At 39.4% G+C, this 15,131-nt stretch overlaps 2 protein-coding genes across 2 annotated transcripts in view; both read right to left on the bottom strand.

Annotated features, from left to right (window-relative positions):
- Positions 1-2,613: 2,613 nt before the first annotated feature.
- On the bottom strand, positions 2,614-9,739 carry si:dkey-192l18.9 (F-box/LRR-repeat protein 7; the record flags this gene model as incomplete). Its single annotated transcript, XM_014005429.1, is given in 2 exon segments — positions 2,614-2,703; positions 9,092-9,739. Coding segments are annotated over 2 exon segments (127 nt in total), but the record flags the coding sequence as incomplete, so codon positions are not given.
- A 2,206-nt stretch (positions 9,740-11,945) lies between these two features.
- The window catches only part of med1l (mediator complex subunit 1-like), a 5,785-nt gene continuing 2,599 nt past the window's right edge, over positions 11,946-15,131 (bottom strand). Inside the window, exons 6-15 of the mRNA XM_014005346.1 lie at positions 15,010-15,089; positions 14,724-14,800; positions 14,599-14,646; positions 14,386-14,485; positions 14,134-14,258; positions 13,929-14,047; positions 13,645-13,843; positions 13,444-13,539; positions 12,902-13,004; positions 11,946-12,828 (exon numbers count right to left, since the gene is read on the bottom strand). Of these exons, the coding sequence (XP_013860800.1) occupies positions 12,636-12,828; positions 12,902-13,004; positions 13,444-13,539; positions 13,645-13,843; positions 13,929-14,047; positions 14,134-14,258; positions 14,386-14,485; positions 14,599-14,646; positions 14,724-14,800; positions 15,010-15,089 (1,140 nt within the window). The 3' untranslated portion in view covers positions 11,946-12,635. The remainder of the gene's footprint in view (positions 12,829-12,901; positions 13,005-13,443; positions 13,540-13,644; positions 13,844-13,928; positions 14,048-14,133; positions 14,259-14,385; positions 14,486-14,598; positions 14,647-14,723; positions 14,801-15,009; positions 15,090-15,131) is intronic.

Genomic DNA, 15,131 nt, shown 5'->3' with positions numbered 1-15,131 from the left:
GGTGTCCTTCCTGCAGCTCTGGGACATCGTGGGTCCTGTGAATGCTCCCAGTGTGTGGTGGGGGAAACAGCCCAGACTGCTTCCTAATTAGTTTAGTGGACCACAGGACTGGGTGGGCAGGGGCTGCGTGATCTGCTACTGTGTGTGAGTGCACATTTCTGATGTTTCTTTCTAAGGCAGGGGGGGATTTGACTGTGGCCATAGCGGTTCTGGACCATGTAATTACTCCCACTTTGCATGAAGAAAAAAGTAACAATTTCAGTCATAACACAGTTGGGAATTATGGTTTGGACCCAGTTGTCTATGGTCTATAACTCACTCTGTCCAGATATTCCTATCTGTACAGGTTGCGCTCCAAGTGTTAGGGACAATTACACATTTCCCCCCCAAAATAACGACGAGGTTTCTTTCCAGAAGCTCCATAGTGTACAAATCCAAACGAGTCAGCATTTCCATTTTCTGCCTCATCTCACTCTACACTCACGCTTACCTTTAACTCTAAATTCAAAAAGACTAATGAGTGCATTAAAGCTCTCGGCAACAAAGTAATTGTGCATAAAACCAAAAGCTCAGAAGCTGGCCTGATGTTTTCTTCCCCTTCTTCTTCTTCTTTTTTTTTTTTTCTCTGAGAGACACCTTGAACCCTTCGGCTGAGCGACAGTTCTAAACACAGCCTGTAGCTGCTATTTGTTTTCGTGTGGGCAGAGCCAAACCACAAGAATATTTCATTCGCCAGAGCAGAGCAAATTTAAAACTGGCGATGACAATGCATGAGAGCAACAGGGTGAGCATGTCGTGTGTGTGGACGAGTGAGCCAAACAGGCGATGAGTCACTGTTTAGCTGAGAGACAGAAAAAAAAGGAAAAAAAAAACTGTACCAGAAAGGTTGAAGAGGCCACAACAGGTCTTTAGGTGGGTTTTAATAAGTCAAGATAAATGGCTTTGCTAATTATTTTTATTTTTTTTTAATTATTTCAGTGTACACTCCAAATTCACAAAAGGAGATTTGGACTGAAGATGATTAAATTTGCTCACTATGCATGTGTCACAATAAGGTTRAATTAACTCTTTACAGATTTGTTAACAAATTCAAACTGAGTGGGTTTATAAAGAGCAAATGTTTGTCCATTTAGTCTAAAATGTTCTGTGGTTATTTCTGGATGTGTGACACAGAGCCCCCATAAGACACACTGTACTTAATGGAGGTATAATTTTACTAACAGTCATCAACCCAACTTTGGAAAATCACACTGCATGAGGTTATGCAGTCAAAAACAACAACTAAATGGAACTGACATCTTTAAGATTGCTTATTCAGTCATGATATACTGTAATTCACTCTGTTTTGTGAACAGAATAGCATTGATGCACATACTATACTTTGTTGTGTAGATATTATACTTAGGCAAAGGCTGGAGCATGAGCATCCCACCACACTAGAACTTGAGATTAAAGGTTTGAGAATCAGAAGGGATTGGATCTCCAGGCGTGGGTCACTAGCCATTCTTCTGTCCATTTTTAATGAGAATTTTGTGTAAACTTTTTCAATTTCATAAAAAATAAATGCAAATTAAGCGTATTTCCATTCACTGATACAGACTGAATCAATTCAATTCACAATTCAGAAACACTGTATTGATCCCAAAGGAAAATTACAGTTCAGAACAGCCCATTCCACATACACAATGACCCAGGCCTTGCAGCAATGAAGAGGCGCTACCCTATCCAACCAGGCTACGCAAAGCATAATTTTGTCTGATGCTGACCTTACACGTGGCTGTAATAAACAGGAAGTAGAGGTTGAAAAACTCACAGGGGCTACCCATGTCCAGACAATGGAGACATTTTCAGGATGCTGTTGCTATCGGGMAAGTTGTATCAACTAGTAACCTTGCTGCTCCTCTCTAGATAAAGTTTTAGCATTTTCTCAGCATTCCACCAAAGTTGGGAAATTTCYACATTTAAGCAGGAATCACACATCATGATGAGCAAGTAAGTGACCATATTCCTATAGACAAATAAACACTAAAGCTTTAGCTGTTTCAGTGATTTATTATTGCAAAGCCACTAATTGGTTAACCTGTTTGACTTTATTTGAGTTTAAATACAACCGATCCACATTTGTGACAGCTTTAGACATGAGGCTAACTCTTTGGGCTGGATGACTGCCTGGTCAGGAAGGCAGAGAGGGATAAAGAGGCAAGAGGGAGCCAGAGAGCTAGAAGAAGAGAACATCAGAGAAGAAGGTGAAGCAATCCATCCTCTATTCCTCTCCCTACATCTTCTTACGTTTCCAAAATAAGTCTACTGTTAACACACATTACCCGCCCTCCTGGGCAGCACTTTGGCCCTGCAACAGACTAAATAAGCATTCTTTCACTAGGGAGAAGCTAGAAGAGTATTTGGTTTTCCCTCTTGTTTTAAAACAAAGCTCAAGAAACGTCCTACGTTTCTGGGGTTTTGATGAAAAGCTGGGAGTTTGGTTTGAATTTGAAGGCTTAGCCCAAGAACACACAGGTTTCAGTCCCAAAAAGGCAGCAGCAAGAAGAGGAAAAGGAGGAGAGGAAGAAAAAATGGGAGGGCAGTTTGGTTAATGAGCACCAGATGCCCTACCTTCAGTGGTAGCCTCATTCTTCAGAGCTTTAGTCGGTGTGTGATCTGTGCTCGAACTTATGTCAGAGGAGATGCTTGAGCTGCCTTTACCTGCGAGACAGAAAAAAAAACACGAGACGATTTACGTTTCAGTCATTTTGATGACGTTTTGAAAAAAACTTTAGGTTTTAGGAAAGCAAAATGTATTTTTCAGTCAAGCGTTAAGGAGTGTCTGTCTGAAATAATTCCTCGGTTATAATTCACTTTATTATAATTCAAAAGGATGAAGTGTACGGAAATATAAAGCCCATAACTCTGGACTTTTATGACTTTTACATTTCCCAGCTGAGGAAGAGTGGCTTCCCTTGGCACACGCACAAAGTCGGGCCTAATTTGTTTGAGTTATTATTCACTTTTTGATTYCTGGAGAAGGAATAAAGTCATCTGAAATCATCATTCTGCCCTTGCTTCCACACAGTACGAGTGAAGGGAGCATGTTGGTGGAAGATACAAGCCTTTAATGAARGATTACATCTTATCTACAGCAAAAAGACTGTAAAATCAAAGTCTTTCTAGTAAGTTAAAATCAATTCAAAACTATTTTATGAGCTATGTAGCATTTATAATCCAATTGGATGACATAGGAGCTCTAACTTGGACATAAAATTTAAATCTGAGTGTGCCCATACTGCTGGAGTAAGACAGGACATGCAATTCAKGCAGAAAGGATTGTTTTTATGGCATCTTAGATTCATGTGTCAAATTATAAATGCAGCTTTGTGGCTTTTCTGAGAGCAAGTTTGTATTTTAGTGAGGACGGGAGAATGCATGTCACGTGCTGAGCTAAATTTCTCTCTAAAAAGCTGAGTAAGATAAAGACTGAGAACGAAAGAGGGAAGCAACTTCAATGCAGCTCATCTGTCGTGAGATGAAAAACCTTTTAAGGGAGYGTCACACCGTTCRCAGGGAGCTTGTAGAAAAAACAGCWAAGTTAAGATACGACTGGTTTTATAAAGCAGAAACTAATTAATATTTAGGGTTGTTTTTTTATGTAATGTGGAAAAAAAACAAGCTTTTACAAACTTCCACCTGTGTGCCGGTGGATGATTGCTGCATACTTGTAACTAGTGTGTAATTAATTGTGGAGACACACTTGAAAACAGATGTGTGCTGATGCTTTGCAGAGTCCTGCACATGCAGAGAAAATAAAAACTCTGGTCTTACATACTTCAAGCAATAWTAACTTCAGCTAAGTAAGAAGAAGAGCGTGCTAACCAAACAGACGCAGATGTGTGTCAGCAATGCACACAATAAGGACTAAATGCTAATGGAAATGACTTTATCATAAACTGGTGCCTATATKAGCCATAGTGCACTTCCTCAAATCRTGTACCATTTAAGCAGTGGTTTATTTTCGAACATTTAATCTTCAGACTTGCATCATGTTGACTTCTTTTCAGTAGGGGTGTAATATTACACCCACAGTTCGRTGGGCACCTTAGTATGAGGGTCACAGATCGGTACAATAACAAGAACACCAAATGGTACTTTTTTTTACAGGCAACTTTGAAAAACAGAGACAAACAACAACATCCTAATTGGTGGAGGGGGTCTGAGGWAGCAACGGGAGGGTCGCAGACCTGTTTTCAGTGGGTCTGGTTTGTTTCCATGACTTTCTCACAATCACAATTGTAGCCTTAACAGGAATCCAGCAGAGTAAGTCCTGCTTTACCTTTGTGCTTTTTTCATGGTAAGGCCCAGCCTGACCTGGCCCCAGTCAGCCCGGCCTTATTCTACCCTGGCCCTGGTTGTGTTTGCTTTGAGCAGAGTACTGCCTTCGTGTAGGCGGGATCATCATATTAAAAACACAGTAATCTTATTTGTTTTGATTGCGATGCAACAATGGACTACATCAAGCTCAAACAGAAGGCTGTACTGGATCATCCAGCAGTATGACGCTTAAGACAAGAAGGCRGGACGATAAAGGATGGTAAGCTAATGTTAGCTAATGTTAGCTTGTTGTTGCTTGGTAACTTGAGGTTGTTTTTTAGTTGAACTTGTGAAAAAGATGTTACAGTCCTTGCAAACGATTCAAATAGAGTTATTCTTATTTGTGTAATATGCCCTCCCCCATTCAGTGAACTAACCAATGGGCAACACATGAAATCAGGCCGAGCAGCCYAGCCCAAATAGAACCACAGTTCTCGGGGTTCYATAAATCAGAGTGAAACTGTGCCATAAGGACCCATGGTTTGAACACAGGCCAGGCCTTGCAGTGAAAAAAAAAAGGCCACTCGATGACCCACGCTGGTGTGCAACAGGTCCCACAATATGAATATGCTGCCACCATGCTCCACCCAGGGTCTTTATAAGTTGTCACCACAACTTTGCTACAGAAGTTTTGTGCATGCTCTGCCATGTGTTATGGGGAGCCACAAAAAGATATTACAAAATCACTGTGAATCTTCCATGTATACAATGTAATGACACACTTTCCTTGAAGCATTTAAAGCTACAACATAAGAAACAGTGTAATATACAGTGTTGAGCAATACAAAACACTTAAGTTACACAGTGCTTATGCTAATTTCTCATAAGGAAATTTAAATGTAGCTCTCCCACAAAATGGTGCCCATTTAAACAAAAACCCCAAACTGTTTAATTACATGTAATCACATAGGAAGGTGTGACTCAAGTCTTGCTATTTTAACACAATAATGTTGCTGCAGAACTCAAACACTTTAACTCAAAGACAAGCTCAACAAGCTAAACTCTATGGTGGAGCTGCTGCACGTGTTATTTTTTTAAATCACGGGCTCTGACCTTTTTCTCAGCACTTATTGACTTAGGAAGAGAGCTCATTGGAATGTTATTTATCCAAGCATCTCTACTCTGGGGCCAGAAATAATGCATTTGGCTAAGCTGGACAGCTGTTTTTCTTTTTATGAACGCCGAAGAGATAAGTTGTGATAAGATGAATGTTAGTCCCTTTTGGTGGTAACACCCAAATCGGTGTCCAAACTTTATTTGTAGCCATAAAAATGATGCAGYTCCATCAAGCTGAGTTGATATTCCAGGTTTATTAATGCCACATGCTGGAAATATCACCTTTTTGGTACGAGGGGTCAACTGAGAGATGGCGTAAAAATAAGGTTAAGCGATGTYGAAGTCTGAGCTGCATTCCTGTTGGGTAAACAGTTTTTCAAATCCATCAAATAAAAGATAAAATGCAATAAATCTAAGCATCTTACTGGCTTAACTATTTGAAAATATAGCTGCTGTTAAGTGGTACTATTTTTGCACAACGCTGAGCAAAACCAATTGGGCTATTTTTGTGTGTATATATATATATATATATATATATATATATATATATATATATATATAAGAAGTCAGTTACCAATTCGCCTAAAACATTTACAAAAACTTGTAAAACTTGCAGCTGCTCATTAACATTAATACACATGATAAAAGAACGTTCGTTTTACAGTTTTGTCACCTCCAGGTGAGGCTGTCACATATACACAACATATATTTTCCTTTTAAACATGGGATGACCAATATGTAAATCAAAATGGCTTCCAGCAAACTCTGAGATTGTTGACAAAAATCTCTGGAATTGGCTCTTGTCAAGATAAGAAGGCACCCTGATACCAAACACTCAGGTCTTTTCCTCGACCTTCATTTAACCTGCAGGAACACAGGAACAAGCTTAGTGAAATCAAGACCGAAATAAATTAGACTAAAGAATTTTTGCCCTACCTAGTCACCTGCTGTTGAGTAATAATCCATCTATTCATCCATTTTATATACCTGATTTTTTTAAAGGGTCATGGGGTTGTTGGTGCCTATCTCTAACAGATACTATGTGTGAGGTGGGGGACAGGTCACGAGTCCATTACAGAGACACATAGCCGCAGAGACAAATAACCATYCACACTCCCACCAACACCTAAGGACAATTTAGGGTTACCAATTAGTTTAACGTTCTGTACAAAAAGAAACCAGAGTACCCAGAAAAATCCACAGGTTACTATCTTAAGACGACCTCCACTTGATGCAACAAACTTCGGAAAACACCGTCATAAAGGATATATTTTTTGAAAATTGGTTTTAACCCTTTTGACCTTTCAGCAACTGYGTCGTAGAGCAGGTTGGATTTGGAAAAGTTAGACAGCTGCTGGGAAATCTCCAAGCCATATACAGTAAATGCAGTCTGTATATGTTTGTTACTATTTAAGAAGGTCAAATCTGTATTAATTCTCTTTGTTTTACTAAACCAAAAACATTTTTTGATTTTACTAGATGCAGCACAACTTCTCTTTCTCTCACATAAACATTCATATTGCAATATCACACCATTTCTTAAAATGTCAAACTAATGACTGTTCACAGGAGGAGGGCGGCTAAATTACAGACTTCGCTCACAACAAAATGGCTTAACAATTTAACACTTCTGACACGTTTTTTTCTTACATATATAACACTGGACACAGCAGCCATTTTTCAAAAGGTCTTGTAGCCAAAAAATAGACATATTTCCTGTGTACAGTACTTCCATTATTAAAAATGTGTTTTGATCATATGTCTTCCAATGATTTCCAGCGTTGATGTAAAAGTCATTGATTTTTAGTACTTATTTCTTAGGTATTTTTTAACAAAAACAATGTTTTGGCCATGCAATAATTGAATTTATTCATGTTGTCACACAGATATCTGGTAGTTAGTTGCTATTTATTGAAATATAATACTCTCCAGCTTAGATATTTCTACAAGACTGCAGAGTATGACAGTTTGTCCGGGCTATTGTTCATAGTGTTTATGTGGTAAGCCAGGAGGTCTTTCAGCACAAAATGCCAACGTTTTTAGAACGTCTGTTTCAAATTTTACAAATCCACTTCACCATTCAACAAAGGTCATGATTGTGAAATAAACCGCACAGAAACAAACAGACCACTCTGAGTTGAGAGCATCACAGTTCACATCTCCAGTGTATGTGTCAAGAAATAGTACTCAATAAAAACTTTGGAGAAATGTGACCCTGACTAATTTTCTACAGTCCTTAAGACTATGCTCTTGCCAATGTCAGAGTTAATTTGATTTCCAAAGATCTTTTAAAAAGATGGTATTTTGTGACCCCAAATGGGGTCTCAGCTCCATATTAAGGAACTGCTGTTTAGACTAAGATTATCTTACTGTATATTGGGATGGAAAATACAGCTGTTTTGGTCAAATCTTGAATTCTCAAGCAACATTGCAAAAATGTCACTTTCAGAGTATGTGCTGTGAATGTCTCCCTGCTACATCAAATTTTATCTCAGTGTTTGTAAAGTTGACTAAATTATAGCAACTTTTGTTCAAAGATCAATTGCGGCAGCCTTCTTAAACTGGGTCATCTCCAAAAATGAATTAGTTGTATTGGTATATCATTGCCACTTTTTATTTTGCTATATTTGAATAGCCTTTGGTCTATCTGTCCCCAACCACGTCACTTCCAGGCTTTGCTCCAAAGACATCAAGAAAAATGAGTGAGAAATCAAATATTCCCACCTTGTTTACGTTAATCTTGCTCGTCATTGTTCCTACGTGGTCTACGCCAAACCACACCCACATACACTCGCGTTTGAGGCACGTTGTACGTCCACCCTCACTGGCTAAAGCCTGAGGCTTTGGGCCGACCCTGGGTTGAACAAAATTAGCCCTGATGTGCAGCAAACTGAGAGGGCGGGATAAGACACCTGTCAATCATTTTGGACATGAAATGAATGGGGCTGCAAACAGTTAGCCGTTTGGAAAGACTGGGATTTTCTCCAAAATKTTTGACACCAGGTTTGTCATAAATTTCATAAAATGTGATACAATGTTTAACTTGTGCTTATTAGGCAATTTAACATTTTTATCGTAGGCACCAGGGAGGGCTTAGCCCTACTACTAGCTCAGGTAGCAGCTGCCCCTGGCAATGATCTATATGTAGATCATTTGTCCAAGTCTATTGGGCGGGTCAAAGCTGCAGAAAAGTCTGTGATAAATCGACCAACTATGACTGGTGCATTTCTGCTGTGAAGTTCAAAGAATAATGAGGWTCAGAGGAGGTAAGATAAGGAGAGGGGGAAAAACTGACACATGCAACATAGATGAAATTTAATATTTGAACAATGCATTTCAGAGCAGTGTTTTTTTCTTTTATTTTTAAGAATATAACTAAATAAAAAGCACACAATTTGACAATTCGAGCTGAATGAACGTATTAGCCTAAAGTTTGAGGTCCAAACTAAGAAAATTAAATATAACCCAGAYGGGTTTGAGCTCATTTTAAACTAAGTGCTGTCTGGAGATAAACTCGAGGTAGACAACCCATATTTTTTTCTATTTTTAGTTTCAGACGCTCCGAGACAATGAGTCCTCTAACGGTCACTTAAAGACCACAGTGACAGTATGGCTCGTTTTTACACAGCTAAACTCACATGTTCAGTTTAAATGTAGTTCTTGCAGCACTTACCTTCGCTCCCATACTGTTTTCCATTGTTCGCACCCATCTTAAAGAATACATAATCTATGAGCAGACTCCCGGGTTATCAAGTTGAACTCCAGAGTAAAAAAAAAAAAAAAAAAAAGAAGAAGGGGTCGAAAAAAACTTCATAAAGTTGGGCTAAAAAGGCAGAGTTTCAGTGTACAGGCTCTGGATTCAAATAGTTAATCCAGATGTTGAGCATAGAAGCATTACGCAAAACAAAAAGAAAAAAAAAATCCAAGTTTTAGTCGTGCAGACTCTGATTCTGAGGCAGACTCCCTGAGCCCTTGGAAACAAAACAAAAAAATATAAAAATAACGATTTCCTTGAGGTCCGAGGAAAAACTTTGTGAAGTTCCCTAAAATGGTAAGCAGCTGTTTAATCGGGATGAGTGCGGCCACTGCAGCTACCCAGACAAGTTTGTGAGGAGGCGCAGATCGCCCCCTCTCTCTCACTGGGTTTGGATTTAAAGAGACCGCAGACCAGGGAGGGAAATGTGGATCTGAGGGAGGGAAAGGGGGGCTAAAAAAAAAAAAGGCCAAGATCATGACTCAGAAATACTCAAATGATAACATAGGCTACTGCGCAGAACTTGGCTAACATTGCTCAAACATGCTTTTCAACATTCTTCTATTAAATGTTCAAGTATTTCCATATTATTACTACTGGGTCAATAATTCCATGCCCCATGCTGATTTTTTCTAAGTTTGGCTTCTTACAAAGGAAAAAACAGTCATAGTTTCATTTTAATGGAGAGACTAATCTAAAAATAAGTTTTTTTTAAGTAAAACTTCCTTAAAAGCTTAGCATTTCTTCCCAAACCTTTCCGCTTTTGACCCACAAGATAACAGYMGCAGGGACCTGTGCCCCCAACAATTTTTAATTAGATCAAATAAACAAGGACATAGTATGTTCATACTACTTTCATCCGTTTTTAAGTTTGCTCCTTTGGAATAACCAAAAGGGGGGAAAAGTTAATTATGGAATTAATTCTGATTCCTCCCCTCCTTGATGTTTCTTATGAGGAAAACGGACAGATTAAGACATTTTGGTCAAAACTTAAACTCAGACAGTTCATGCAAAAGTTTTAGGCAAAGCTTTTGCACAAAAATTAGTTTTTTTGAGTATGTGTGGTACACCATATTTAGCACTGTAGATGTAAAAGGGAGTGAATTATAGCCATTTATGTGTTTTATTGTCAGCTGGTTGTGGCGGTAATCTGGAGTTGGGCTGACTTCAAAAGTTAATCAGTTGTAGATACGCATCTGATTATTACTTCTTTCAAGTTTCATTAACCTTTTCAGTAGCTCATGAGATAGTAAAACACCTACAGGTATTGGCAAACAAAAATATCACCTGCTTTTGCCTTTTGGCAGCAGGCAATCAAAATGTGTTTGTGTGTCATCGAGTGAAATAAATGTTATCCCCTACAAGCCAGCGAGAATCCTAATGTCTCCCACTAGCTGGTTATTTGCCCATTTGGCCCACAGTTTCAGATACACCGGTCCACAGAATCAGTTTCTTTCATGTCAACCACCTCCACAGGCAGAGATGTCAGAATTAGTCTGACAGGACAGTGTCTACACAAGGTCAGAAACCACAAGACTACAGTATTAAGGTGGTGACAACTGTTGGCGCCATTACTGAGTAATTGAAGCAATGAGCATCACTTGCCCTGCTCTATAGTGTCAGCCCACAATACAGGAAGTTTGGTAATGATCTAAACTTTAGATCATTACCATCAGATTCTAAAGGCAGCCGAGACCACGTCCACCAAGAGCATGACTGGTAACAAATCACACTTTAATGGACTGAAATCTTCCATTGTCTACAAGACCCATGTACAGGCCCAGTCTTAACGGCTTGATAACCATCTATTATTGTGACATGATTTGGCATCAGCTGCACCTGCTGTGTTCTGAGGGAGAGAAATGCTATATGATCTGCAGAGCATTGCCCCCACACTGAAGCACAGAGGTGGAAACATTATGCATAAGAGTGCAGGATGACTTCACTGCAGAGAGGTCAATGGTCAAGGCCATGTATAGTATAGAAAACCTTAGACCAGAACACTGAACCACGAGTCTTCTGGTATGACCATGATGCAAAACATCAAGGCAACAAGGTGGTATAGGCTAACGATGAAGCATGTTAAGGTCATGGTGAGGCCCATCCAGTTGCCAGACCTCAGTCCTACAGGAAACTTGTGGAGGGAGCTTTAGGGATTTAGAGTTTCTGCAATGGAAGAGTCAGCCAAAATGTCTCCTGATAACCAGGGACAAGAAACACCACACTGTACTCACCAACAAAGTTTCTTTGTAGGCAAACTTACATAAGCAGCAAAAAAAAGCATATTTCCCCACTTTTTAAAGATGTTTTCTCAGTCAAAACCAAGGACACATGATCTCACAAATATTTAGAGGATACAGGTCCTCTAAAAGAAGAGAGCGGTTTAACCACATGCTGGTCTGTTCCTATAATAGCAGTCAAACAGGTCATTGGATATGCTGGAGTAAAGGAAGCAGACAAAGCCAGTTGTCTGCTGCTGACAGTTGACCAAATATTCCAAGTACATGTTAAATCCCTCTCCATCTGCACACGGCTGAAAGATCCAAAGCATGGATCGCCTGAAGAGCTGTAATCTGTTTTCCATGTCAAGAACTATTGTGAAACTCTGAACCTCTTCAGCGCATCAGGCAGCAAAAAGGTTATTGCTGAAACATAAATCAGTCACATTTTGTTTCAGATGTCCTGGTTGTATCTAGATAAAAATTAAAATGTCTGCCAAAAGTTTCTAACCTCCAGAAAATACCATTTAAAAACAAATAGATCCACACACTTCTACACATTGCACTAAGTTTTATTTTCTCAAATAAAGAAGCATTAAAAAGCTTTCAAGATTTAACWCTGAACTTTTAAAGACAGATTCTGTGGAAAGATAAACAAGTAWTATCTTACMTGWAATAACTCCAAATAACCACAGTATTGACCCTTTTAGTTACTAACACAAGTGTAAAATCAACTTTTCTACAGAACCCCACTTTAAAATATTGGAAMTATCGTTTCACTGCTTTATGAAAGAATGCAGCTCAAAAATATGTGTTTTGGATGTTTATGCTATCATTGGCGTCATTTGCTTGTGAGCCGTTAAGAACATGTTTAGATGATGCTTGACTCAGAAGGTACCAGGCTACTGGGCTCTTGRTCACCTGTGGTCAAACCCAGACCTCAGACCTTAGAGTCAGCAATCTACACCACTCTGGAATGCAAAGCACCACAACTCAAACCTCCGGTGGTTACATATCAGCATCTCAATCTAACAAAAACTAGGAGTCAGAACCAATTTTTGCCTACAKCAAATTAAACAATACCAAGCTTTAGCTTTATTTCTTAAACATATAACTCAACTTTTGACAGGTTGCCACTGCTTCCCATTCACTGAGGAAACCCACCCACAGGAGCAGCTGGGTAAGACTCAACAGGGGAGCTTTATCTTTCAGATGGATGCTCAGATTTGKCACCACATGCTGAATTAGAAAGCATCATCTTCTGGCACAGCTGCACTTTGGGAAACTGCGGCTGACTCTTCGTTTGTATCCATCTTAGGAGTCAAGTGGTCGTTTTTAGCTTCTGTGGTGGCCAGGCGGCTGGAAGGAACGGGACCGGACATTATTTCCTCCAGCCTACCGTATAATGCCCTCATGGTTGCAGGAATGGACATGCAGCTACAATGAAAACAAAGCGATGAGGCTAGCTTTAATTCGATGAAAGCAATAAAGAAAGTTATGATGAGCATACCTCTTCAAAACTGTGGAGACATATTCATCTAGTGAGGAATCACTTCTCTCTAATCCAAACAATTTGCAGGTAATGTGATGAGGATTAGATACATCCAACAGCACTGTGAGGACACAACGGACAACATTTATACCTCCTCTTACTGAAAGCAACAGTAATGATCTTTTAAAATTGAGTTCTATAAAAAAAAAAGGTTTTGACTAATTACTTACCTGTTGTAAATATCTCTAAACTACCTCTGTTTGGACAGATTTTAATTCTGATCAAATTCACAAACTAATAACAAGTCCAAGAAAGTCCATGAACAAAGTGGATTGTTATGGTCTTAAAGCAATTTCAGTCTGAAAGAGAATTTGTAAACAACCCCACATTAAAAAGATCTGAACTATCCTTTAAACTGATGTAAGAGGATATTTTTACATGCAGACCAAAGCAATGATGCCTACTTTATCAATGTAGCTGCTAAATAATTGAATCGCATTTTCACATGTGCCTCTTGTTCAATTACTTGTCCAGGTTAAAAATAAATAATAAATTCTTACAAACAGCAAGAGAGTCGGCGTGTGGTTGGTGGAAGGTCACAGAAAAGCTGGTTGAAGACTCTGGGGTAACTTCAAAATGGCAGTCACAACTCAAACCTGTGGGTTTCGCATCAATAAAGCATTWCAGAACAAACAAGACAGGCCTGATTTGACAATGATGATCAGCTCCACACTATTCCTGCAATGTGAACATCCTCCCACCTGGACTGGGGCTCTGAGCGGAGCAACAGCTCCTCAGCAGGGTGTTAATGGCACACTGGTGGCGCAGTACATCCAGCAGGGCTGGAACATGAGCAGGGTGGGTGAAGGGAACGCTGTCCACAATGGTTGCTCTCTGCGTAGGCACGTCCCATGCAGCTCCAGGGAGAACATAACTGTGCATCAGCCTACCTGGAAGAGGCTGGATGGACAAGTAATCCCTTTAAGATCACAGCTCACATTCCAGCTAAAGGCTTACACACAATATTTTCACTGCCTGTTAATACCACTATGAAGACCTCCTGTTGGAATGAAGTGTTCAAACAGGGGTTCGCGCTTAGTGAGGTTTTTAGGAGAAGGCTGGGTAATGGCGCCCACTGCTGGTCAAACTCTGGAACAGCCACATCTGTGAAATATCAAAGTGGAAAAACAGTTTCACTCAGTATTAAACATTATTTATTCTAAGGAAAGACAGAAAAAAACATGTTTAACCTGTAATCTGTCTGAGCTTCTCAACAAAAGATGACATCAGCGGTAGTGGGGGCTGCAGTCTGAGCAGGAAACAGGCAGGCAACATCTCATTTGGCACTTCGCTCAGTGGAGCGAACTCAACACAACTGCCCCAGGGATGCAAATTTTAGCGTTAGCATTTCTCTTTCTATGGCTCTCGCTCKCTCTCTCGCTGTGATGTAAAATGAAAATGGTCCTGCTGGGCGAAGAGATTAAAAACAATAAAACACCGACCTGTGTGGATCCAGCTCAGGCAGTTGTGGGAGTGCAGAAGCCATCTGAAGTCTGTGAGTCACGTCGCTGACACCGACTGTAACTTGGGCTGCCTGGACAACTGGAACCAAATCAGATTTGTTTTATTTTTATTTTTTCAAATGCATAAAATAAAGTTTAAGAAATAAAATGTTGATTTCAAAATAAAAATTAAATGACAAATAGGGATCTTACATGGAGCATCAGTGGGAGAGAGATAAAACTCGAGAGTCAGAGGACAGTCTGTAATTGAAGACATTTTTTTAAAGTAAATTATTTGATAATATGCAATAATAATGCAACAACATTTAAATCTATACCTTCTTTTCCTGCTATTAAAAACCCAACTCTACCATTGTTAATCAGGTCTAATTGAGGATCACAGTCCTTTGGTTCCCTGAAAACAGAAAAAAACTTATTCAGGAATGCACACTACCTGCCACCTTTCACAGCAAAGTTTTAAACTAAACTTAGATCATGTTGAAGGTAAGGAAATATAGCGGTTTTGGTCAAACAATCTCTCTCCAACGTCATCTTCCAGTTGTTTAATCTGTGCTGTATCCATCCTCATTCCTCTCAAGGAGACCCTCTTATCCCAAAACTTACCTTTGCAAATTTGATATCTGCTGCAAATCTTTCTCAAGATATTGTAGGGACGTCAGCAATTTTAATTTGATTTCACTGAGGAGAAAAAAAAAGTGAAATGTGGCAGTAATAATAATAATAAT

This window comes from Austrofundulus limnaeus, unplaced genomic scaffold, assembly GCF_001266775.1.
Source record: "Austrofundulus limnaeus strain Quisiro unplaced genomic scaffold, Austrofundulus_limnaeus-1.0 Scaffold30, whole genome shotgun sequence".
NCBI classification, from domain to species: Eukaryota; Metazoa; Chordata; class Actinopteri; order Cyprinodontiformes; family Rivulidae; genus Austrofundulus; species Austrofundulus limnaeus.
Note: the sequence above shows the minus strand (reverse complement) of the source record. Positions and strands in the feature narration are given on the sequence as shown.